The sequence below is a fragment of the Paramormyrops kingsleyae genome, chromosome 5, assembly GCF_048594095.1.
Source record: "Paramormyrops kingsleyae isolate MSU_618 chromosome 5, PKINGS_0.4, whole genome shotgun sequence".
Classification (NCBI taxonomy): Eukaryota; Metazoa; Chordata; class Actinopteri; order Osteoglossiformes; family Mormyridae; genus Paramormyrops; species Paramormyrops kingsleyae.
The window spans coordinates 33724398-33751185 of NC_132801.1; the positions used below are offsets into that span (position 1 = coordinate 33724398).

A 26788-nucleotide genomic window follows, 5' to 3' on the forward strand; every position below is an offset into this window, starting at 1 on the left:
GTATTGTGTCAATAATGCTACCAGCGCTATAACGTGAAATGTATATTTCATATTAAGTGATAGTGTCGTGGTTTAGACAATGTAATCGATTCAAAACCAAATCCAGTTGTTTTTAACTCTTTACTGAACTCCAACTGGATGACCTTTTAATGTTGCTGCATTCTGCAGATGTTACACATTCCAGTTAAAGTGCCTTAATATCTGGTTCATTAATTGTGCGAGCGTTTCATAGTTAGTTCACAAAACCGTCACAATCTAACGACCCTCTTTTTGCCTTGCCGTCTTTTTTTTTTTTTTTAGCTTTTTCATGTGCAGATATTATTTGTCGGTATTAGACGACTTTTATGCTGACTGAATTTTTATGAGAACTATAGTTTATCAAACTAAGAATACAATGGATTTTGATGGTACAAAATTCTATGACTAAGATTTATAACTAATGTTATAACATCATGTAAGATGTATGATAGTGAACTACCATATATTTGATCTAGGTTTGCAATATATCATTCATTGCCATTCAACACAACCAATTTGCTTAAAATTACGTAGAAGGTTGTAACAAAATATTGTGGAAAATTAAAGTATACAAATTTAGAAATCTTTATGTTGAAATTATTTTGGATGCATTATTCAAACAATTTTTTTCACATTTAGAATTATTTTGGGATATAATGTAGATATGAAAAAAAACAAACCATTGTGGTTTCATAGCATGAATATGTTTATTACATACAGAGACTTTTGATGAGTTTAATACATGGTGGGTGGAAGGGATGCAGATAAGTAGGAGTGCCTTTACAGCTTATAGCTGTAGCAACAGCATTGCCACTTTACTTGTAGGAAGGTTTACATCATTAACACATTAAGAGGCTGGAAAAACCGATTGGACACAAGCTGTTTACAACTGGCCACAAGGGGGCAGTAGTCCGTCAGGTGGTGTGTGAACTGCGAACAGGCTTTAGCAGGGGTACCCAATCTTATCCGCAAAGGGCCGGTGTGTGTGCAGGTTTTTGGGATAACCTGTAGGTCAGCTGTTCAAACTCAGGTGTTTCAGCCAATCAGTCCTCTAATTAGTAATCTAATTAGGGAGTTGCAGCGAAAACCCGCACACACACCGGCCCTTTGCGGATAAGATTGGGTACCCCTGGGCTATAGAGTGTCAGTACAGAAAAACACAGCAGCTTCATTTTTTGAAGATAGGGTATTATGTTTGGCGGTTCGCCAGTTGGGTTAACTGATGATTATGGTTTAGTGCTGAGTATACCTCTTTGGTGGGTGGTCTCCTGCAGTTCAAAACATGTACTTCACTGTTAAGCTTATACAGTGTTGGTCCCCAAAACATTTACCATTAAAAATAGCATGTGCTCCATGTTGTACCAAAAAGTGCAACCTATGAGCTCTTTATGTTGACAAACTGACTTTTCTTTTATATCTCTTATTGTGAAACTTTATGATCGATATACATTACAAACCCTGACTGTGTCATTTTAGATTATTACGATCTTCCCAAATGGGGAAATTAGATATATTTCTGTAATGATATACTGGAATGCATTTGTTTTGAATCCATTCAGAGTACCAAATATATCTCAGTGAATATTTTTGACGGTAGGAAAAACGTCTAGAATTACCAACTCTGTTTATTAAAATATACTCCAGAATATATAATTATCTTGCTACATGCATTTTCAAAGTCTTCCAACCTTTCTGCTTCATTTTACAGAATATGATAAATTTACTGCTATTTAGGGTTAATATTCAGGTCGTGCGTTTAGCGTGTAATATCCTTCAAAAAACTGCCCGTCGTAAAATATACAGCAAATACATAACCATCTGAATGCATGACTTCCAGCTTTTAGCCATGTTGTTAAAATAACCTGTAAACTTTCATCTTTCTTTGTCTCTTTATTTCATTTTCCATGGGTTCCTATCGACTGACGCACATTCCATCTCTCCTGTATTTGTAGCTTTTTCGTTTCTTTCAAAGTTTTCCAAATTGTCCTTTTATGCAGGACATTCTAACCCTGACTGTCATTCCTAATGGCTTCTGGTTTATGATTTAGGCAGATAAGGGGACGAGCTGAAGTAATTCCCCGTTATACATCCGCCCCATGTGGCCAGAAGTAAAGTACAAGACATTAAAGACATTAAAATAGTATATTTAATTAAATAACAGTGTATCGGATTTTAAGGTGGGGAGGGTGTTGGTTCTGAAGATGAGTTTTCAGCAGGGCAGCAGATTTCACCTCTGGCCGGTGAGCTACAGGGGCGGTTGCCATCGAGCTCTTAGAGATGGAGAGGACATGCATGGCAAGGTGGGGTTAGACACAGGGAGGGAGGGGCCATTTTGCCATTCCTGTGTCACTCGGGTACGTAAGACACCTGCCATACAATGATGTGACTCCTCTCAGCCTTTGACAGTGCCGGCTTGATCTGTGGGGCCTCTTCAGGGCCTTCTTCAGTGTCATCGTCTTCTCCATCCCCTACGGCATTTTTGACATTTTTGTTTACCATTTTTACTTTGTATAATTGTATAATCGTGTACATCTACTATGCAATTAAAATATATAACAAATCAAATTGATTGAATGCCTATTTGGTTGTTGGTGTTTTATACTGACCTATACGGAAATCAATGTAGCCTTCTCCACCACTCAGCACCAATGCATTGTGAATAGCCTTATCATCAGCCTCTGGGGGTGCTGATGAGTTAGGGTCCTCTGTGGGGCTGTCCAGTACACTGCCATTCAGGGTGGCCAACACATTGCCTGAAAAGGGAAATGTTTGTCAGTATACCATAATGCCGCACTGCTATTATGCAATACTCAAAATAAAGTACAGTGGTACCTCAGTTCTCAAAATTAATCCGTTCCGGACTCCGGATCAAATCCTAAAAAGTTCGAGTTCTGATCGAATTTTTCCCATAAGAAATAATGGAAAACCAATTAATTGGTTCCAAGGGCCCCCAAAATTACACCTAAATGTTTTTTTGTTTTTTTTTTAGCATTTAAACATAAAATGAACAGGATAAAACAAGAAGAGCATTTTTTTCTTAATGGCTTCCAAAACAATAAAGATCTTATCCCAACATTACCCCTGTCCTGCCCCGATCTTCCGCTTCTTCCGTGTGCCACGCCCCCTCGTTAACCCCGTGTGGAATCCCCGTGTGATCAGCTGTTTCTGGTTGTTGTCATTAGTCCTCTGTATTTCGTCCGTGTTTCAGTTTGTTTCCCCAGTCCGGTCATTGGGTGCGTTCCACTTGCTTACAGCGCTGGCTTAATAAAGCAACGCATTCTGATCCTGACGCAATGCATTACGGTTAGATGCTTTGCGACCTCTCACCCAGCTACACAAACTGGAACCGCCTCCATGATGACACACTTTTGCCCTTATTGGCTGAAGAGTTAGTTACACGCATGACGTTTGTATCCCAGGCAGTTCCGATGCGTAATCTGCTATTTCTCCCGAATATCACGTAAAGCAGTGAGAACTGGTTTTCAGTTAATTTACCTGGTAAAATAAAGTTTAAATAAATGACTCTAATAGTACACGTACGTTAGTGGTTTATTTATTGTTAGTTACTGTAATGTTGCGCTGCTTTATTTGGTTAATCGTCCATTCTGTAAAGAAGGCATTCAAGTAAGAATTGCATTGTAGTATGACTCATTTTCTGGCGCGTACAGTTTATATTAGGTCAGCGTTCACGGTTCGACTTCTGAGATTCAGATCAAGTTCTAGGTCAAACTGGTTTGTTCGACTTTCAAGAAATTCGAGTTCAAGTGAGTTTGAGAACCGAGGTATCACTGTATATTTATATCGAAAAGGCTCATTGCTATTTAGATTACTGCATTTCATTGTCTGTACCAGAGCATGTGAGCAGAGCGTGAGCGAGGAGCGGAGCGGGCGGAATTTGGTCAGAGCGCGGAGCGGTTTTTTAATTAAGGCTGGAGCGGTCGCTCAGTCTCGCTCCAATTTCGCTCCGATACCGCTCACACTACGATTCTGAGGGGTGCCCAAATCTACCCAGAATTCATCTGTACAATTATCAGGACTGTTACACAAATTGGAACGAGATGGAATTTGCAAAGTATTTCACAAAGGAAACTAATAAATCGTACAAGTGTACTATTCTTATCAAACGTATAGATGACAATAATGTAGAGCAAGAACAACAATGTGGTGAAACTGTTTCAGTGAATAAAGATTCACTTTGGAATCACTTTTCTCAGAAACATGAGTGTGCTATGCGAACAAGCGGAAGCCAGAGCAAAACGCGAGCAAGTTTTATATGGTTATGTAGCATATCAAGTCTATAAAGTAAATCAAAGTATAAAAGCCTATAAAATAAATATTGGTAATGAAATGAATTTGTTTTGTCATTCAAAGTAGGTCTAATAGGATTTTTAAAATTTCACGTAACACTGTCAGTGAAATTTTATTTTATAGAGATGACTCAGCAGCAGCATTAACAGAAAAAAATTGAGTAATTTAAAACGTGCCCGTATATTCTTTAGGCTATTAAGCCCACTGATTCCTTCCTATTTTGTGTGCAATGCCATTGCCAAACCTGTCCGTATGTTGCTTAAAAATAAATATTTTCTGTTCTGACTGGCAATGTTGGCGTTGCTCATATTTCTTTATGATATAAGGCTTCGGTTTAAGGTGACATTTGTTAGACATGCAGATTATTTGTCCCTCGATCTTTTAAACTGGAGCGAGCGGGGAGCGATTAATTGACTGGAGCGGGAGGAAATTTTAGTGGAGCGAGGAGCGGTGTTGCGCGGAGCGGCTTAGTCCGAATTAGAGCGGAGGAGCGGGCGGAGCCAACAGCCTTGTGAGCGAGGAGCGGAAATTCTCACCGCTCCACTCCGCTCAGAATAATACTGTTGTGTTTTCCCCACCATAAATAGCAGATAAGATTCACTGGTATGACAAAGACTTGCTTTCAATAGTACATCTAATTATGAAAAAGGATATGTGATACTGTAAGCTCAATAAATTGTATTCCTGTTTGTTTAGAACAGAGAAATGGTGACCTTTTAAATACTGAACCTATGTGACCAACCATTAAAGGAATATTGGTGATCTCTTTCCTGTATAAACAGGATGGATTGTTCTTGAAGTAGGGTGCTGAGTATTTCCAATATGGTTAATTTCTTTTAAATATATTTATTTGATATGTCACGCAAAATTGTGATTAGTCACAAAAAACAACTATTCATAGGAAAATTCCATATTTCAGGAAGTTGAGCTAAAAAGTACATGGAAATCTTATAAGCAGTCTCTACATATGCAGCTGTACTCATTGAATTAAAAATATCAGGAAAAAAAAACAATTTCTCAAGAATCCTTTGGAGCTACTAAACAAGCTGAATGACCTTTATTGTGTTATTAGTGCTGTCTCTGGAAAATATTTATATGAGGAAACAGGTTTTCACTTAAGCTGACCTACCTACTAAATCTGGAGTGAAGGTACATCTACATGTACACTTGCCCTCCATTTCCTGCACTGTATGTATGTGTAAACTCCAATGACGGGGATAACTTGCTATGAAATTTGTAAAAAACTGGCAAAAAATTCTTGGGTTAATGTGCTGAAATAGGAGTCAACTAGGAGTCAACTGAAATTTTGTTAAAAATAAAGCACAAAAACAGAGAGGAAGTCTCAGTTATGGACTGATGGTGCTCGACAAACCTGGAACAGAGACGAAGAACTTGACAGCATCACGGTGTCCATGGAAACAGAGCTGTGCTTGAGCCATGGAGCAGTAGGGGATGAAGCTGCCGCTGGTCTTCTCTGAGCTGCTGTCGGCGTACACGTGGATCACGCCACCGGACGAGGTCGGGGACACCTTGTTAGCTGATCATGCGGAACAGAATGTCAGAGAATAAGAGACTCACTGGGCCACGTGATCCATTTTGGGGGCAAGAGACTAGAACTGGGGCAAAAAAGAGGCTGAGGAGACCCATTTGATAGTATAGAACAAAAAGAAACAATGACTTTGCCTGTGACACTCCTGAACCATGGGGATGACATGGTGGCATCAAAAACAAGGGATCTAAAAATCTCCAGTCAGAAAATTAAGACAAACAAATACACAGATAAACAGGTGGAGATCTACTTAGAGATATGTCCAATATGGATTAGCAAGAGGAGGTATATCGTAGGGGTGGGGGGCAACTTACCCCTTAATCCCAGCAGCTGTCCCCGGTGAAGGACTACAGCTACAGGACAACGTGGGCAAGAAAGAGAGAGACGGGGAAATAGGGTAACAAAGATGGTGTAAGATCACTGCAGATAAGGGCTGTGAGCAAAGGAGAAAAACAGCTACAAGGACACAGGACTACAAGTGAAACGAAGGGGGGTATTTACAACAATGGATCAGAGAGCATGGGGAGATGTGATACATGAGCAGTCAGGAAAGAGGGTTGTGCAGGAAAATGGTACCGAAACCGGAATTAGGGGAACCAACAAAAGATTACTAGGGAAAATTTAGATGAACAAGCAAGAAACCAAGCAAGCAAGGAAATAATAGACATAATGGATCCTACTTCTCTTGGGTGATGTTGGGTAGTTTGGTGTAAAATTGGGAAGTTTAGTGTCAAATTACAATTTAAGCCACGATTTAATCATTTTTGATGAATGATATTTCACTGGAGGTCTCATGTATTGCTTAAATGGGTTACATTTGTGCTATGGAGATCCAGGGCCAGTCCCACACTTACTCTCTGTGAGTGGAATAGAGATGACCACTCCGTTCCCAGTTCCCACCCACAGACGGTTCCCCGCAATCAGGAGCGCTGTGATTCGCACAAAGGAGAAGCCCAGCTTGCCTGTACCTGCCCGATTAAGAAAAAAGACAATAATCAACACTAGGGCCTACCATGATATGTTGCTGATTGCACAACTGTCAGATCACATGCTGTGTCACATGTCGTGTCACATGTCAGGTCCCTTCGGGTCACATGTCAGGAGCGCTGCTCTAGCAGGCATGGAGGCTGGCAGCATTCACCAAGCATCTTGCTGACGTAAGGTTCGATGTCCACGTCCTGCAGGTGCTGGTGGGTATGGGCGTGGTAGAGCCGTAGCGTGGAGTCTAGCCGGATGGACACCCATACACCGTCCCCGATCCAAGCCAGCTGGCGAACCTGACTCTCCTTGCGTGGGTGCGCATCAAACGATTTCTGAGAGCGGGGATGAGACATTGGCCTTAGCACATTTGCTATTGTCATTGTGGCTGATACCTTAGATACACAGTGAAGTATGTAACTGGGCCTGAACTCGAGCTAGAAAAGCAGACACACAGTGGGACCCACCTCGATCTGCATGGTCTTGGGCTGGATGACATGCACCTTGTTCTTGTAGCCACACCACACCTTGTCGTACACCACGGCCATGCAACGGATGGACTGGCGTGGCCGACCCAGGTCCATCAAGTGATAGTTGCTCAAGTCCCACTGACCATCTACACAAAAACGCATAAACCAGGACGTGCCGCCAGAACCAGAGCTGCTTTTAGTGCGTCTGATGAAATTCTGGATTTGTACCTTCAGATCTGTGGAAGATAGCGAGTGTCCCATCTGCCAGGGCCACCAGCAGCCTGCCCCTCACGTGCCTGAAACACAGAGTCACGCAGAGCAACAGTACGTCGTACCACTCACATCAAGCCAGTGGGGGGTCACTGAAGTGGCTCAGAAATTGCCCACACAGGAGTGTGTCTATGTTAGGTCAAGTACGCTGCATTTATATGCTCTATGGGAGCTCTTGTTGAAAGGAATACCTACACAAGACTGAGCACAGAGTCCTTTAGTTTTATCGAATGCAGACATTTCCTCCAGTTGGAGACGGCAGAGTGAACGTAGAGCCTGGGGGAGGAGCACAGACAGTGTTTTGGGTCACAGAGGAATTGCTGGCCCACAGAGTCTAATTGATAACGTGTTGACACAGTGGCTACTATCATAATACCAGTATGAACTGTATTAGCATCATAGGTTAAGTCAAGTTTACCTGGGGCTGACTTTTTTTGACATGGGGGTTAAAATACTTGGGGTCCCGAGTGAGCGGACCTAACAACACCTATGGTTCAGCATAAATTTATGATTTGCTGTCAGGTATGATTTACAGGCAGGTCTGACTGACATGACTACTCTGTTCCACAAACCCGCATGAAAGTTAAATTTTATGTGTTGGATTTACCTTCCCATACTATTCCAGATGCCTTATATAAAAAAAGAGTAAGCCAAAAATATACCAGTAATACATACTGAAGAGCACATTTAAAATAAATGAAAGTGTAAATTTACCTACAGGTGTGCGTCACCATTTTGCATAAGAGCTTCATAAACTCTTTGTATTTGGGATATTTTTTCCGTAAATCTGGATTATTTTTACATAAGTGGCACTGTGTGTTGGTTTCAGGTAAGTTGCCTGTATCCGATTATGTTATTCTGCCTGATCTCCGTGGCTTTGCTGTGTACTGCACCACAGTGCTTTTGTTCTCCTATTAAGTCCCATTGTTAAGATCCATCCATCCTCCTTAATCGCATATCCCAGTGGGCCTGGCGCCCATCCCAGGAAGTGCAGGGCGTGAGGCAGCAGACACCCTGGGTGGGACACCGGTCCATCGCAGGGAAAGGGTAGTGCGGGGGTTTCGTGCATTTTTATTTTTAATCAATCCGTGACATGAACATGTGGTCAAAGAGGACAATGCAAAAAATGCCGTCATGTAAAGAAGAAACAATACTACATGTCTGAGGATATATTAGAAGAGAATTGCATCTATAATAGTATATTTACGGTTTAACATGGGCCATAGTCCAGTGTCACAGTATTAAATATACAGCGAAGCAGCTCATACTGAAACACTTTCCTAACAGATTTTGCTGAACAAGCTGACCCATAACAGTATACACCTCCTGATAAAATACATATGCAAAGATGCTGCCCCATCTGCTGTTTCACGTGGTCAGACAGAAAACAAACCAGCCATTTTGGGCTCCCAGCCACATGGTGGGGGCGGCACTGGTGCCGCCTCTGGATTCTCCGCCCCCTTCTTCTGCTTCATGGGCCGTCCCGTTCATGGCATCTTTCGGTGGTACTGTTTCCCTGCGAGGATCACACACCGTTTAAATTCCCGAGTGACAGATAATGAAAACCTGCTGTAGGACGCACCGTTCCACACCTGCCAGCGGTGGTGCTGCCAATGGGGGGGTCGGTGAAGACGTGCTCAGTGAAGGGCCTCGACTGGCCCCCGGCCTCCTGCACCCCGAGGGCAGCTGGCTCGGGCACCTCCGTTGCCTCAGTGGCCTTTTCGGCGGGCTGGGACACATTCACCTTGCCATTGAGCACTGGAGCCATGGGGCCTGGAACAGGGGCCCCAAAAAGAGACTGTGACCCCAACCAACCACACTAATAACCCTAGTTCAACTAACAGCATGTCTGTAACATGCCAAAATGTAGAGCTGGTAAGTTCAGGTCCAGAAAGTACCGATCCATACCCTGCCCTTTGTCCAGCACCGGCGTGTCGGTACGTGACGAGCAGCTGCTCCGCACTGCACTGCAGTTGGTGGCGCAGCCCACCAAGGTTATGCCGGCCAGAACGTCCTCCATTCCCCCTGACTTCTCTAGGTCCCCGCCGCTTTGCTCCAGGAATATCTCCCCCGCTGGGTAGTCCCTGTCGCTGGCAGCTGCAGGGCAGAAGGGGTGGGAGAAACATACCGAGGAATGAAAACAGGAAGTAATGTAATGAAGATCAACTCTAAATGGCTGGGAGAAAGGGTAACCTGGCACGCTGGATATGCAGAGTATGTGGGCATTGCAGACATTGAACTGGTCGACCAGGGAGCCCGGCCGGCTGGCGTTGATGATGACCACGCTGCTGGCGGAGTGCGTGCTCGTCAGTATCCAGACTCGGCTGCCCATGGAGTCGGTCTCGCGTTGCTCCTGTAGCAGGACCGAGTGGTTTTGTCACCAAGGCTCCTTCAGCGAGACTGAGGCAGGCAGGATGGAGCCACCTTAAAGGTACCTTCTTCTTCTCGGGGGACGTGTGGCTGCTTTTGTTCTCTTCTCCATTGGCCTCGGCCATCAGGGGGTCTGTACCCCGCTGCACCCCGCTGGCTGTGAGCTCATGCCGGTCCCCCTTCCAGCCTGTCAGCTCCACCCCAGCTGCACACCACAGCTGCGGATGTAGCAGCACAGGTTACGCTCCTCAGTCCCGGTTGCTAATATATCCATTCTAAGGAATACCGACAAAGTTGACCCAATGGCTAACATTTACATTACATGTTTAGTTTGCTAAAATGCTCCTGCACCCTAAGGGGATTGAGCAAGAGCAGCTAATGAAGTACTCTCATTGCCTTTCTAGTGGGGTCCTTCTCCACTAGCGGGCGACAGTACACAGGAACCGGCACATTCTTCACACGGTTGTCCTCCTTCTCATTGGGACTCAGCTGTTGGTAGAGAAACTACTGTTGGTCATACAGAGAGATAAACTGGATGGAGTATTACTGCATTTATCCAGGAAATACTAATTTCAGGCGGGATGCTAATACAGGACACTGATGGTGATACATGGCACACTAAAACAGACAGGGACCCAGCAGCACATGAAGGGGGTGAGACTGACTGGTATGCATGAACAGTTTGGAGATAAGGCAGCAGGTGCACCTCACAGAGCTCTGAGACGCCCTACAGAGAGGGGTTTCTCATGAGGCAGCCCGAGGGGAACTGGGCCCTCTCTTTGCCATTAAGCAAACTCTCCTATGCCCTGAAACATTTTGAATAGTTCAGCAAACTCATTAAAAAACAGATTCATATAGGAAAACCTCACCAAAAGCACAGTCCAAAAGTGAACGATTATTAAGATCATAGCATTTTGGTTCCCAAAGTGAGATTATAATGTAGCTGAATGCTCATCGTGGGTACGGAGCTGTAAAAACCTCAGGTAAATGGCAGGAAGTTGAGAGACCGTCCTTCAGTGGTTGGCTGGTCACTGGAAAGGCTGCATTATGAATAAACCATGAAAGGGCAAGCTTGCACTGTGGCTGTGCAGTAATGGCCTTCTTCCCAAACACCAGCCAGCATCGTACCACTCACACTGAATCTTTAGGATGAGAGTCCAGCAATTGATCTTGAAATATCTGCATCGATACTTTTGAGGACTGTCTGGTGTTTGAGCTGGTCTAGTTGGTGTTCTGCAGAGCAGAAGGTCATCAGCATTTGGGTGTAACATTTCCTGGACACCACAAGTGTGCCCGTAAATGTATACAAAGCTGCTAGATCATTCGTCCAATCCAGACACGGCTGGTGGTGCACAAATCTGCTGAAGTAAGGCCAAATTTACAAGGAGAATGAGAACTGCAGATACTGAGAACAGGAAGCGTGTAGAGAACACAGGGCATTAATAGAACAGTCAGTCTATTCATTCCCATGGGGAATTGTGTTTTCACCATCATACAGACACAAATAGAGACGAGAGCAAGCTTGGGGGTCACAGTGCAGGGCCAGCCAGCATGCAGAAGCACCCCTGTAGCTGGGGGCTAAGGGCCTCGCTCAGGGAGCTGGAGGTGGCATCAGTCTGCCGTCCATCCCAGGCACTTAATTGAGCCACACCCCCCACCCCTAGGCTAGCTATGGCGGATTGTGGACTGGCCGCGGGGTACCTGTTTGAATCGGGGCGGCACACTCCAGCCGCAGGCCTGCCTGAGCCCGTCCTCCCTGCGCATGTGCTCGCGGACCTGACGGTACTGCTCGCGGCGCTGCTCTCTGCGGGCGGACAGCACGCAGCCGCTGCAAAGACACGTGAGACCAGGTGATCTACAGGTCTCACCATGACAGGCAGGAACCGCTAGGACTGTCAGGTGCAGGAAGCCAAGAGTGAACCACCAGAACAATCCTCATGTGGGGTTATCACCGGCTGGAGGAAGGGTCCACCCCACTGCTGGTACCTTAGACAGTGACTGTGCTTTTAATCTGTTCTTTGGCTCTGTACATTTCTACTTTTTAGTAGACGCTTTTATCCAAAGCAAAATACGTTGCTGGGTCAGCCAGTCCCTGGAGCAACACTAAGTATCCCAATAACTACGATGTTGCAGAAATACACCCCCATGCATCAACTCCATAATGAATACAGATTTTACAACGCTACACCAAACATCATCATCCAACATGGAGCTTAAACCCATGACCCTGACATTAAGAGTCTCATGTTCTACCCATCTGAGCTATTCGGCCTCAAAACCTAGTTGGATGCTTAGCTTGCAATGATTCTAAACGAAGGTCACATAATGCACAATTAAACTGCAACATATTTACAGATCCTTCATATTTACATACTTTTCATGAAGACAAGAAAGGCAGCAGAGGCTGAAGAAAAACCTTAGCAACCACAGCTAGCTGCTGCCATTTTGTTTGAATAGCAAGGGGGACAGACCATGCAGGAGCTCATGTTATACCCCAAAAACAGAAAGCTCCTGTTTGCCATTAGTGTCTCTTTACTAATGTTATGTGCTCCGTCGAAGCTTCGTTAATTGCGTGGCCGAAGATACCATGCTGAGGAGAACATCATGGAGGAAATTAAATTAAGGATAATGAAGCAGACCTCATTGACTTTTCCATGAACACCCACTGGGTGGAACTGCGTTTTTTCAGCGACTGGATCACTAAGCATGCACGTTTTTTAAGAAAACAGACTTCCTCATTTAATGAATTAATTAAAATTTGCAGGTATTATTGATCCATGGAGTGTTTGTTTCTACCGCTAAAGGTTTTCACAAAGTTGAAAAAATGCCACAGAAACCATTTCATTAATAGTTGCAGGTAGGGCTGCCACAACTAGTCGATGTATTCGATGATGTTGACGTGTTTTTTTAAATTATTATTTTAATTAAATTACTATTATGATTTCTAAAACAGTTTTGTTTATTATAAGAAATGGGTTCCTTTAATATCACTACATAATTATGGGAGTAGTTCAAATTATCCAAAAATAAGAAGGTGGTTTTACACTGTGCAAAGTTCGATGGCATACTTCAGGGGCACTAGCGCTACGCATGAGGCCAGAACGGGCAAAAGCACCATAAGTGTTGTCTGTTCATGTTTATTAAATTACCATTAGTACGGAGAGTTTTCTAATATCTTTTGTCCTTGTAACTGCTAAATACACTCACTGTTGAAGCCATAAAGGTGTCTACCTGCTACATTAGAATCTCAATTGAATAAGTGTTTGAGAAAATGTTTAGGCTAAAATCTGGGGCTTATTCTATGTGGATTGACGGTGTGTGTTCGTGCGCATTGGGCTTTTTGGGAGTTTGGAACAGTGTCATTATCGTGAAGTAAAACTGGAACGAAAATGAACACTAAGTAAAAGAAAATTATTCGTGAACTGAAAAAAGGAAAACTATGTCTACAAAAAAAACGTTGGACTTTAATCAGCAAAAAGTACTTCCACACCACAAACATCTTGTTTATCCTCGATATCTCCTATTTTAAAAGATATACTGTTGCTAACCCTAGGTTCACCGCCAATTCATTGCTTATTGCTTCCATAATTTACCAAAACGATAGCATGGGGCGCTCCGCTAACCGAGTTTATAAGCGTAAGGATATGCCAAATTTAAGAAGATTACTACCACCTGGGCGTCGCAATACACTTCTCATTAATATTTTAAGCATACTACTAATTTGATTATCGAATTGCTGAAAAGCCATTATGTAAAGCCCTGCAATAACACAGTTTTTGTCAAAAAATTAACTTAAATGAAATGGTCCTTTTGATTTTCTGAATGAAAAATAATCGTTTAGATCAATCAACCAATCGACCTTAAAATAGTCGATAGATTAATCCATAGAAAAATGTCCTTAGTGGCAGCCCTAGTTGCAGGTATTGACCACAAAATAAGCCTTTTTGGATGTGCTGACCCATGTGCTGACCCATGTTGATCAACAAAATGAACAAAAGCCGATCTGATATAAAAGTAAGAGCCTACTCCAGTGGAAGGATTAGAACTTTCTTACAGGGGAAGATGGTGGCACAGGGAGTAGTGCTATTGTTCAGCAACTGGAGGGTTGCAGGTTCAAGCCCTGCTTCCTCCTGTCCCCATCAAAGTGTCCTTGAACAAGACACTGAACCCCTAATTGCTCCCAGTGTGCAGGTTGGTGCCTTGCATGGCAGCCTCTGCTACTGGTGTATGAATGTGTGTGTGGATGAGTGAATGTGAGGCATAAATTGTAAAGCGCTTTGAGTACTCATAGGAGTAGAAAAGTGCTATATAAATGCAGTCCATTTGCCATTTATTTGAAAGGGACATTTCATAAAACATATGTAGCAACAACAAAAGATTTGGAGGCCTATGCTTCTATACAGAACACTGTTTTGCATATAGAATGCTTCAGGGAATTTTTATTTTTCCTTTTGATGGGAAACTATTGATTTTGGACACCGTGTTTTACTATAGTTTTCACATACTGCATGTCTCTCTCTTGCTGGCTGGTGATGGTACTCACTCTTCAGGGAAGAACTCTGTGCGGCTGGAGCTGGAGGTTGGGCACAGTGGGTGGGAGAGTCCAGACAGTGACGGCGACTTGTAGCGGATGCTGACACTGTTGTAGGGCCTCTTTGGGGGTGGGGGACTGGAGGAGGCACTGAAGAGCCGGGCGAAGCTGCAGCAAGGCAGGAAACATGGGATGCGGAGCGTCTTTTAGTTCCAGCTAAATAAATGCTTTTGAAAATCCTCTCTGTAGCTGATCCTCTCTATGGCTGATCCTCTCTGTGGCTGTACCACAACCAAAAGTGTCGGGTTATTATTGTGATGGAATATTATGAAGGATGCATCTACCTATCTCATAATACTCAAAATAACTATTTCATAATTCATCAGGGGGCAACACGCATTTTGTCCATGTATGGACATGTTGAGATTCCTTGGTCTTTGAATTTCCATTGTTAAATTCCATTTTTGGTACCACTTTACAGTGACTACCTTTATGATGGATTTATGAATGGTTTATAAAGGTTATTCATTAGGTTGTCACCCTTTGTAAATCATTAATAGGTAATTATAAACAAGTTATAACAGTCCTTTTTAAATGAATGAGTTACTACCATTTAAGTGACTAAAGGGAGCCTTTTCCATCATCATAACACAAGAGAGGCTTCAAGCGGCACCACAGTAACTCACAACTGCCAGAGCGTGGACTTCTTCTTCTCCTGTATTTGGGGATTGTTTTCCCTGGAAGCCCTGATCAAAAACAGGAAGGGCATGTGTGTCAGTGCCAGTTGCCTCCACACGGAGGTGCCTGTGAGCCATGGGGCCTGAGTGCACAGTGAGAAGTGCCGCCACAGCACAGCAGCTCGCCTGATCATCTCGGTCCAGCGCACCGCCTCCTGCAGCTCCATCAGCCGCTCCTTGTACTGGTTGCGCTCCATGAGGACCCGTGCCATCTCCAGCCGAGTGAAACGCCTCCGCTGGGCCATGGGCACATCGTCCTGGAGTGGAGAGGAGTACTGCCGGGGAACAGGGGGCCACACGTCACTCAGCTGAGCGATATGCTGGATGGGGTATTGGCTGCTGGTGATGCAGGAAATGAAAACGGCAGCAATAATATGGAGTCAGACGGCAATATGTCACTGATGGTACAGAACGGCCAGAACGTACATCCTCGCCTCTGTCGTCTTTTGAGTCGGCTCCCAGTGCCTCAGCTTTTAACCTGTGGGAGAACATTACTCTGGTCAGCCATTGTACATGTTGGTGTCTCAGACAGGGCTATTTGCTACGTGTAACCAGCTAGGCTCTCACCTCCTCAGTTCCTCCTCCAGCTCCTTGACCCTAGTGTCCACTTTGAGCTTGGACTGCTTGACAGCCTCCAGCTCCTCCCTTAGGACATCATGTTCACTGGAGAGCTCGTCTACCTTGGCAATCAGGTCGTTCTTCACGATGTTTAAGGCGTTCCTGTAAAAATCAGGCAAGTTCTGCATGTAAACAGGAAGGACAAGTTGAAGAGCAAATTTCCAAAACTCAGTTCATTTTTCGTTCTTGAGATAAGATCACCAATGACCTAAAGTCTGGCTTCTTCATCATATGTTACAGTACTGGGAACCAAAACTCAGTTCTCCTTAAAGTTCCATTCACCAAGTTCACAGAAAATCTTTCAAAACTGTTTCCTGTGGACTGAATAAGTTTTGGAAATGTACTCTTCAATTGGCTTTGTAAGGGTCCTGCCATACATTACAAACATCCCCCCCAATAGTATACCCCCCCCCCCTTACTTGGTCTCCAGGAGTAGTCTGTTCTCCGACAGAAGGTTCTCCACTTCCTTTCCCATCCCTATAGGATCAGGAACCAGAATTATCACAGATTCACAAATGCCCTGTGAAGAGTTGCTGCCAAGCTATCATTTTAGCCCCAATGCTACACCCAGACCCCTGAAAGTCATAGTGCTTGGCGTGTCAGAGGACATTTAATTTTATTCTATGTGTATTCGTCTGTCCACTTGATTAAAAACATAATGATGCTTTTGGCAAAAAGATCTGTGATAAAATGTCTGTAGAGAAAGCAACAAAATGTCTAACACACAAGAATATGAGCTCAGATATACTCAGTGTGCATAAGAGCACATGAATGCAATGTTAAAAATTAAACACGTAATCTTTTTAAGAGCTCAAAAGATACAAATGGAAAGCTTTGACATGCTTTAGTAAATAGAGGATCCAGCGGATTGGTCCAGGTGGTCAAACACCATGTGCTGACTTATACATCAGTCACGGGTTTAATGAGTGGTGGGTCTCTTACCCTCGGTGAAACCCATTCAGGAAAGCGGGAGGCTATCGATTGTGGGCTACAAGGACGTCACAAATGAATGTATAACTCATCCCTTCATTCTGTTACAGCATGTCAGTGATTTAAAAATAAATACAAATATAAACTCTATACCTTTGATTCAACAACACTCATGTCACGTAGCATAACTTCATAATATTTTTGTAATTATTTGCTGCATTTTCTTTGAGATTTTTCTTTAAGTATGTGTCAGCAATGATGAGACAATACAATGAAATAAAGATTAGGCCAGTGAACAACATGAACAACAGCATGAAGCAGTTTGCTCAAAAGTAAGTATGCAAAATCTGCCATCATTGACCAGCCAGTACAAGGAGCGGAAGATAAGGGCGGGGCAAAGAGCAAGCAGGGAGGGCGGCGCCAACGAGAGCAGCAAGCTGATTGGATGATGAGCACTGGAAGGATGAATAAGGCCCTGGTGCCTTACCGAAGTAATCATCACGCGCTGAATATGTAATCCAGCAGCGGAGCAGAGATGTGGAGAGATTAAAGAGGAAGGCAGGGGCAGGGAGAGGCGTGATAAAAAGAGAACAATACCGATAAATATTTATTCGTAAGTGAAATGGAGACAGTTATGATTAGACCTCTTAAATAGTGACATCTATGTGGATATCTACAACCGCACAATGAGAATGAGGGTGAAATTTGAGCTTCTGAGCAGATGTGAGGATCTTGCACATTTTTCTGATATCTTGGGGCTTCAGAACACCAGGGTGGGGAGAAGGGGGTCTGGCTCAGCATGACGCTGCAGTCTGTGGTGTCTGGCTGCTTTTCAGTCAGAATTTTTTGTGTGAATCGTATAGATTATTTATCGCGTACATATTTTTCACAGCTGACATCCCATCCAGGGTGTGCCCCAGCCTCGTGCCCAGCGCTGCCTGGGATGGGCTCCAGGCCCCCCCAACCCTTACTAAGAATTGCAGTGGGATGATGGATGGATGGATGGATGGATGTTTCTCACAGGCATGGTACATCTCCTTTACCAAGTGCCAGACCAGCAGAACCTAATATTAAATTCTGGATGTATCCTTCATAATATTCCATTATCACAATAATTTATTTTATTATTATAAAATAATTTCTTTTTCAGTTCTATTTCTTTTTGCCTGGCCTTTTTGGTTTTTTGGTTTTAGGGCAGATTTTACTCCATTTAACATGTTTACTGCAGAGGTGGATAGTTCAGGTCTAGAGAATAAATAATAATTATTTATAGACTAACCAGTTGAGCACTCTGACTGTGACTGTGGATTCAGCTGGTTTATCGAAATAAAATCTTGGTTTGGATTTTTACTTTCTGGACCTGAACTACATTTGCAGTATAAAAAAAGACTTGATATTGTCTTAATGAAGACCTAGGTTCTGAATATTCCATCAGGTGTAATTTTAGGGTATCTGTACATATTTCTACTCATCAATTGGGACTTTTGCGGTGTGGGTGATTTAAAAAATATTTATACTAGAAAAAAACATTGTCTAAAGCAGGAAGTGTCAGAAGTTTATATCAACAGAAATGCCAGCCAATCAGGGGGCGGGATACACACCTGAGAACTCCCCTGTGGGCGTGTCCAGCGGCACATGCAGGGGAGAAAAGGGAGGCAGACACTGTTGTCATTTGGGGACTGAGGGCAGAGATTTGAACAGCACTTAAAAGTAAATGAAACAAATCATAAAATGTCCTGAGGAGGCAGGAAACTGCGATGGCGAAAGCTCTGAGATGGATGCTGGGCGGGCTCAGCTCACCGGCATGTCCGCCACTCCTGTAGCATTCAGGCGCCACACCAAAGCCACACAACGCCTTTGCCATTCCAAAGCGCACCCACTGTTCATCAGCACTCTGAGCTCAGTCATAACGACCCCCTTATGTGGCACACCGGGCTGCAGACCCTCTTATGTCACACTCTTGAACACAACCCCTGTGACAGAGGTCCTCGACATACCGAGCAGCTCCGCCCCTGCATCCACGTCCCCTATGATGTCAGACTTGGCGTCTTTGATCTCATGGTACAGAGATTCCGTGTTGATGCCGAAAGCCTCATTGACGATGCCCTGGAAGGTGCTGAGGCAGAGCAGAACCAGAAATACGTCAGACGGGGTAAGACTGTGCCTAGTAAAATAAATTCATTAATAAACAGCTCCAAGTTGAAAAAGTAAGTACGTAAGTAAGTAAGAATTATGACAGCGTGTGGTTTCCCAAGGACACCTCTCCTGGGGAGCTGGTACCTGTCTCCGCCCCCATAAATGTGTGGATCCATGCACATATCCAGCTCAGGAGTTGAGATCTCCTGGATTTCAGACCATTCATCACTGCTGCCCATACCTGTAAACATAGGACATGGGAGTCAGATACATCCCCCATGCCACTATCTTATCATTCCTGATCATTCCTATTAATGTAATGCTTGATATTTAACATCAGATCCCTACAAACATACTGTTGGCATGTGAACTGAGCACGATTCCTCATAAGAGCTTCCGGGACTCAGATGCTCACCGATGCTGACGTTACAGGTTTCCTGAGTGACCTGCACCTCCATGTTCCTGCTTAGGCGCTTGGTGCTCCTCGTCCTGCTGTTGCCATGCACGAAGCCTGACACGTCGAAGCCCGGCAGGGGCGGGAAGCACTCGTTGAGCGGCGTCACCGTGGCTGAGGGTACAGAGGAGGTGGGCGTGTTCGACTTGGTGCCGAGGCTGCTGGGAGTGGCAGGCACAGAGGACTGGCCCGATTCAGACTCATCATCCTAGGTGGTGGAAGGTCAGGTTACAAAAAAGGAGGTGAAAGCAAGTAAATACTGTAAATACCAAAGACTCAAGTATCCCCTTAGTAGTTCTGAAGGAGCATGCTTTGGCCTGCTGGAACTGGCACTCTTTATACTCCAAAATGAAATAGTAATAAGATGTTCCAGCAAAAATCATCAATGTATTTCTGATCTGCAAGAAAATCTAGTACAGCTAACATTCCCTTCACTGTCTATACCAACTGGGGGACATTCATCTTTCATGCTTGTCTGAGTAATATTTTCCTTGCCAGTTTTGCTCCTGGTGTTCAAATGAGGAATAAAACATGTTTTTCATCATGCTTTTTATGCGTGAGTTCTTCATGAACTAAAGAGCAACAACTCCGTGTTAGATCCTTCTGAAGCTCTTCACAAATATAATGCTGTTGCTACTTGCTTCACCAACCTTTCATTTCCATATTTCTTATTTTCCATTTAATAACAGCATGCTGAGTAATATTCTATATCTAGTGATCAATTACGATGGGCAGCATAGTCATATAACATGGTAACAGCACACACAAAACACACATTCCAGCACGTGGATGAAGAGACATTAAAGCTGGGTGCAGATGTGCGAGATCGAGAACACTGGCGGTCAATGGTGGCACTATTGTATTTCTCATTAATAAATTCACATATTACCTCTGGGTGTGCTCTTAGTCACAGTTACTACTGCCATTCTGGCTATTTGCACATCCTTCCCTGATGCAGCACCTATTTAATGCTTATTGCGTATGTATTGCCTCACTTCCTTTTGTCTTGCACTGTCCCATCTCTGATTGCTCAGCTGTTGTCCTGCTTTGCACTGTCCCCTCTTGCACCTGTCCCAGCAAATAAATTATTTCCACATTAAACTCTGGCTGAATACCTTGACATTTCCCAATATGGCCACTCAGTTGAGTGAAATGTTTTGTTTTGATTTTCTTTTAAATCATCATTCTTTTAAACCTCTCAGCTGAAATCAGCCACTGCCTAATTTGTCTGTGCAGGGCAGGATTTTGTACATGTATCGTATTTGGGATTTGTGTTTGCCTAACAGTTTACCCACAAATAACTTTAGCTTTGTTATCAGTACCACCATTTTTGTTCAAGCCCATTGATGTACAAACAAACTGAAAGAACCATGTTGACTTCTACAGTTAACAAAAAGTCAACACAACACATACGTCAGCAGAGACACGGCATGGACCCAGGGTACGTGCTTGAGTCATTCCTTTGAACTTAGCCAAGTTCTCCATAGAATCACTCTGTGGAATATCTTTAGTGCAGAAAGCAAGCAAATATGCATCTAGGAATATTAAATAAGTACTGTATTTGCTTTTCATTTTCAGTAGTATTATTTGAAATTTAAGTATATTCACTTTCAAAATATAATATTTGAACTTGGATTGAGGACAATTCAGAATTTTAAATATGAAATACATAGATTTTCTATAGCATTTCAGTTTCACTGCAATGAGAAGAGGTGGACAATCCAGTATAAGATGCTCTCACACCCTCAGTAAAATCAGTAGTGCCAGAAACTTACTATGGGTCTTATGATTTTAAAGTCACTGGGTGTATCCTGTCTGTATCATATTCCCTAATTACAGGGAAGCCAATGTCAGTATTTCAGGTTACTACACCAGTGAGATATTCTGTACTATTTCCCAAATAGCCCAGTGGATAGTGGAATATATACCCTTATTGAGAAACATCACTTAAAGTCCAGATTCACTTTAAAGTATAACACATGGACTCTAAATTAAATAAAGCTTTATCAATTCTTTATTCCGCAGCCTGCATTCAGCAAAAAGTATTTGTGCAAATTTCTGCTGTTTATTGTGAAAAAAAAGCATTTAAAGCATTTAAGCATTTTCAAATATGATAAGGCATATATTTTACTGCAACAAGGCATGTCTATATGTTGGTTTACTCAATATGTGTGTGAAGAACAAAATTAAGAAATTCCATTTTGCCTTATGGAAGACAGTTAAGTTCTGCATTAGGCTGCTATGCTATATTAAGGAAGGGCCCGTACATCCTTCACATCTCTCCAAACTAAGGGGCATTTTAGTGGCTGCAATACGACAGGGTATATACAGGGGCGGGGCCACAGGGGCATTGGCCCCAGCTGAAATTTGATTGGCCCCGGAGAGCCCCTTACCTGTCACTCACCGACTCAAAACATGTCATTGGCTAATGATAAGGTTGACCAATCTAGATGAATTACAGCCTCCCCCATGCTGCCCAATCCTACAATCGCCCCAGTAATAAAAGCAGGGATCAGGGCAGAGTCCTAGCCCAGCACTCCTCGAGATGACACAAGCAGGCCATTCTGGGGTATGGAGGTTGGGTTGTACGTGACTTGACAAGATGAGAGCAATGTGCCACCCTGTCCAGCCAGAGAAACGGAGCCATTCGGTCAAACCTTGCGACTGGAGGCAATGTGGGGCTGGCTGTGGCTGCTGACCTGCGAAACGTCAGGCCCCAGCAGCATCCTAGGCCCACCCTGACACCCACGTACCATCCCCTCGGTGCTTGGGAACAGGTTGAGTGACGGCGGCCGTTCAGCCTTGCTGCGGGAATAAACCAATCAGAGAGAGCGTAGTCAGTCACATGTTCCCCAGAATGTTTACATGAGAAGGTCACACACATTCTTTAACAGTGTCTTTGAATATTCATTACTTTTTTACCATATTACTTATTTGGCTACTCACAAGGACAATAGTGTAAGAAGTATAAATGACCAAAGTAAAGATACAAGACCGGTTTGTAACATGTGATTTTGAATTACACAATTTCATTTTTAGGTGCAGAGACTTCTAACTACATGGAAGAGGAATGGAACTATCTGATCAAGACAGGAGATGATGAAAACACTTTAGTTACACAAAGTATGTTCTGTCCTGGCAGACTTAAAATACCTGAAGTATTTGAAGAGAGAAAATAAATTCTGGAGACAGAGGTACAGCTTAAATGTACAGATCTAAAAGATTAGACAGAAATTGGACTCTGCAGTCCTGATATTATGTAGAAGCTTGTTCCCTGATTAAGGAACTCCTGCCTGAATGATGAGAGGCAGAGCCCCTGGGGGGGCGGGGGGGGCTAAGGGAGAGAAATCCTGTCGTAACTGTGTTTCCGAAGTATTTTTTCATTTCTATCTATCTTTCTGTTAGAGTAGCCTAATCTATCACCTGACTTAGCCGCATGCTGTAGCAGATAACAGACACGGACACTGCTGTCAGTGTACTGAGGATTAAAGTACAGCAGACAAACTACACAGCCACACACAGTCCTGTATGTCAGGAAGACTTAGAAGTAAAAAAGATCCAGAACAGAAAAATAGAGCACTAAAGAAATCGGGTTCGGCGTTTATTTAAAAAGCAGTATTTTCAGACAACTGTGACTGTCAAAATATGTGCGGAGCCCAGTGTTAGAGCAGTGCAACATTAGAGGCAATTAAAATGTACCTTTTTCTCCATATGGGCCGCTGACTATGGGGAATACTAGAGTGAGAGTGAGAGAGAGAGAGAGAGTAGCAGCAGCACAGAAGACAGGAGAGCAGGAGAGAGAGTGGTTAGAGACTGAGACAGGTATATTCTGCAGGAGTATTTACAGAAAAACAACATGCAAACAGGATAGAGCAGTGCTACCCAATCCGGTCCTTGGGGACCTGCAGACAGTCCATGTTTTTGCTCCCTCTCAGCTTCTTGGAATTAGGAGGGAGCAAAAATGTGGACCGTCTGTGGTTCTTTGAGGACAATGTTGGGAAACACTGGGAAAGAGGAACCAACTCCACATGCACAGCTGAGATCCACTTCATTTCAGTGAGTAGAAGGTGATTTGTGGACTTACATTTGAAGATATTAGAGGACATCAATGAGCCCAGATGTAAGAAAAAGTCTATGAACATATCAGAACTTTCTAGATTTCTGCACAAATGGCTCCTGAAATGTCTGATCCATCAGTGGCCAATCTTATCCTCAAAGGGCCGGTGTGTGTGTGTGCAGGTTGTTGGTATATCCTTTAGGTCAGCTGTTCAAACCCAGGTGTGAGGACTCTTCAGCCAATCAGTCCTCTAATTAGTAATCTAATTAGGGAGTTGCAGCGAAAACCCGCATACGCAACAGCCTTTTCTGGATAAGACTGCCGACCCCTGATCTATATGATATATAACCTTATTTGCCAAACAATGTACAGAACATTTTCCATATCATTACTGTTTACTTTTTTAAGCAATTAAGGTCATACCCACTCCGAATTACTATTTATTTCTACATATATATTTCTACATATATATTTCTACATATATATTTACTAGGCATTACTACAGAATTCCATGCAACACTTGAAAACCCTGACATTCTTTGCACTGTTACTGTTTATTGTTGTTGATTATTTATTGTTATCGTCTATTAATGTCTAAAGGTGTGTATTCAGCCACTGCAATCCAGCATTTTCCTTTGAGATTAATGAAGTCTGTCTGTGTGTTTGTCTGTTTGTCTATCTGCCATTGATTGACGAAAAATAATGACCTCTTCAAAAGAAGGTGACTGATGACAGATGTTCCACTCATTTCAGCTTTTTGTTTGACCTGCCCAATAATATAAAAAACACACAAGTCTGATTACCTGCTATTCACAACACAATTATGTAACATGGCCCAATCAGATGTGATCTCAGAGAAATGATTTCTGAAGACTGGGGCCTTGATCATGGCACAGTCAGGCAGATAGTTTACAAATAGAGGAAATTCAGCTCCACTAGGGGTGGGCATGTGACAAAGATCAGTGCAAGGGCGCACTGGAGAATCCTCACTGTCTTGGGTGACAGCTAATGATCTGCCAGTGACTCTAGCACCAGATAACATCTGTGATCATAAGTGAACAGTGAGAAAACACTGAACAAGAGCGATATTCAGGGGAGGTTACCATACAGGAAACCACTGTTCTCAAAAAAAAAGAAAAACCTCTGGATGATGCACAGCATTGCTGGACGAATGGTCTCAGGACAGACAAGGGAAAGGAAAATAATACACTGAAAACAGGCATCAACACCTTATGCCAACTAAGTAGGATGGTGAAGGGAGTGAAATGGCTGCTTAGGCGCTTTAGGTAGGGTGACCAGATAATCCATGTCAGGGAGGACACTTTGAGCTACTTCGGGTTTTACAAACTACTTCCAAATTAAAAGGCTCCTGTGCTCGGCTAAAGAGTTCAGCGCTTCTTGTGCTTTGACTGGTTTGTTTCCTTGACTGAAAGACTCATCCAGCTGTTTCACATTAGCATTAGTGACACATGCATGCTTGTAGGAAACTGACCAATCAACACACAGCAAGAACTCGGTGCTCAAGTGAAATCCAGGTCCGTTTAATTGAAATGGTAATTTACAATTCCTGTCCTAGCTCAGAGTGTCCTCCCTGACATGGATTATCTGGTCACCCTAGCTTTAGGGCCTAGATGGTTTGCAATCACTGAGTGACCAGTGAACTGAATCAGATGAACCATTGAATGAGCCAAAGAAGTTGTATCAGAAAATTCTATAACAGAATGTGATGGGGTTGATCTGCAATCTCAAATGCCAAAGAAGTCTGGTGATTCAATATGACCATGATCCAATCCACAGGAATAAATCACCAACAGAATAGGTCAAACAAAAGAGATTCAGTATTTTATAATGGCCGAGTCAGAGTGCTAGCCTCAATGCCACTGAAACGCGGTGTCCTGATCTGAAGCAGGCATCCCATAAATATACATGAATTGAACCTTTTGTATAGAGGACTGGGCTTAAAAAGCTCATAATCGTGTTTGGTAGAGGTGCATCTATTTGTTCAATAAAGAAATGTTAATAAAAATGTGTGCTTTGTTACATAAGACCTCAAATATCTATATTTTTATTATGACTTATATGAAGATCAGATCATATTTTAGGAGCAATTCCTGCAAAAATCCAGATAATTACAAAGTGCTCACAAACCTTTCCTAGCAACTATAATTATCAAGAAGGTTAGGTTGGGGAATCACATATAATATTTTATCATTTTATTTTTTCTCACCCAGATTCATGACCAAAAATTAGAACGATACTAGAACGAAACCCAGTGTGTACCCCAGCCTCATGCCCCATGATAGACTGGCATCTAATCCAGTGTGTACCCCAGCCTCATGCCCCATGATAGACTGGCATCTAATCCAGTGTGTACCCCAGCCTCATGCCCCCATGATAGACTGGCATCTAATCCAGTGTGTACCCCAGCCTCATGCCCCATGATAGACTGGCATCTAATCCAGTGTGTACCCCAGCCTCATGCCCCACGATAGACTGGCATCTAATCCAGTGTGTACCCCAGCCTCATGCCCCACGATAGACTGGCATCTAATCCAGTGTGTACCCCAGCCTCATGCCCCACGATAGACTGGCATCTAATCCAGTGTGTACCCCAGCCTCATGCCCCACGATAGACTGGCATCTAATCCAGTGTGTACCCCAGCCTCATGCCCCATGATAGACTGGCATCTAATCCAGTGTGTACCCCAGCCTCATGCCCCATGATAGACTGGCATCTAATCCAGTGTGTACCCCAGCCTCATGCCCCATGATAGACTGGCATCTAATCCAGTGTGTACCCCAGCCTCATGCCCCCATGATAGACTGGCATCTAATCCAGTGTGTACCCCAGCCTCATGCCCCATGATAGACTGGCATCTAATCCAGTGTGTACCCCAGCCTCATGCCCCATGATAGACTGGCATCTAATCCAGTGTGTACCCCAGCCTCATGCCCCATGATAGACTGGCATCTAATCCAGTGTGTACCCCAGCCTCATGCCCCATGATAGACTGGCATCTAATCCAGTGTGTACCCCAGCCTCATGCCCCACGATAGACTGGCATCTAATCCAGTGTGTACCCCAGCCTCATGCCCCCATGATAGACTGGCATCTAATCCAGTGTGTACCCCAGCCTCATGCCCCACGATAGACTGGCATCTAATCCAGTGTGTACCCCAGCCTCATGCCCCCATGATAGACTGGCATCTAATCCAGTGTGTACCCCAGCCTCATGCCCCACGATAGACTGGCATCTAATCCAGTGTGTACCCCAGCCTCATGCCCCACGATAGACTGGCATCTAATCCAGTGTGTACCCCAGCCTCATGCCCCACGATAGACTGGCATCTAATCCAGTGTG

The 26788-nt window shown here is 43.6% G+C and overlaps 1 protein-coding gene across 7 annotated transcripts in view; it reads right to left on the bottom strand.

The window, feature by feature from the left end:
* Positions 1–706: 706 nt before the first annotated feature.
* LOC111847734 (C-Jun-amino-terminal kinase-interacting protein 3-like) overlaps positions 707–26788 on the bottom strand; it is a 34929-nt gene continuing 8847 nt past the window's right edge. The window contains exons 5-33 of one of the 7 annotated variants that reach the window (XM_072712617.1): positions 23069–23104; positions 22123–22174; positions 19331–19577; positions 19060–19156; positions 18777–18895; positions 18381–18392; positions 17267–17284; positions 16269–16326; positions 15799–15951; positions 15658–15709; positions 15358–15506; positions 15181–15240; positions 14507–14662; positions 11665–11791; positions 10360–10452; positions 10029–10181; positions 9787–9946; positions 9502–9690; positions 9186–9366; positions 8987–9109; positions 7789–7869; positions 7552–7619; positions 7321–7469; positions 7017–7188; positions 6730–6843; positions 6190–6228; positions 5699–5863; positions 2625–2771; positions 707–2486 (exon numbers count right to left, since the gene is read on the bottom strand). In XM_072712617.1, coding sequence (XP_072568718.1) covers positions 2365–2486; positions 2625–2771; positions 5699–5863; positions 6190–6228; positions 6730–6843; positions 7017–7188; positions 7321–7469; positions 7552–7619; positions 7789–7869; positions 8987–9109; positions 9186–9366; positions 9502–9690; positions 9787–9946; positions 10029–10181; positions 10360–10452; positions 11665–11791; positions 14507–14662; positions 15181–15240; positions 15358–15506; positions 15658–15709; positions 15799–15951; positions 16269–16326; positions 17267–17284; positions 18381–18392; positions 18777–18895; positions 19060–19156; positions 19331–19577; positions 22123–22174; positions 23069–23104 — 3292 coding nt within the window. In that variant the 3' untranslated portion in view covers positions 707–2364. Of the gene's footprint in view, positions 2487–2624; positions 2772–5698; positions 5864–6189; positions 6229–6729; positions 6844–7016; positions 7189–7320; positions 7470–7551; positions 7620–7788; positions 7870–8986; positions 9110–9185; positions 9367–9501; positions 9691–9786; positions 9947–10028; positions 10182–10359; positions 10453–11664; positions 11792–14506; positions 14663–15180; positions 15241–15357; positions 15507–15657; positions 15710–15798; positions 15952–16268; positions 16327–17266; positions 17285–18380; positions 18393–18776; positions 18896–19059; positions 19157–19330; positions 19578–22026; positions 22175–23068; positions 23105–26788 lie in introns of all 7 variants that reach the window. The other 6 variants (XM_072712616.1, XM_072712613.1, XM_072712618.1 and 3 more) reach the window with 6 other exon arrangements.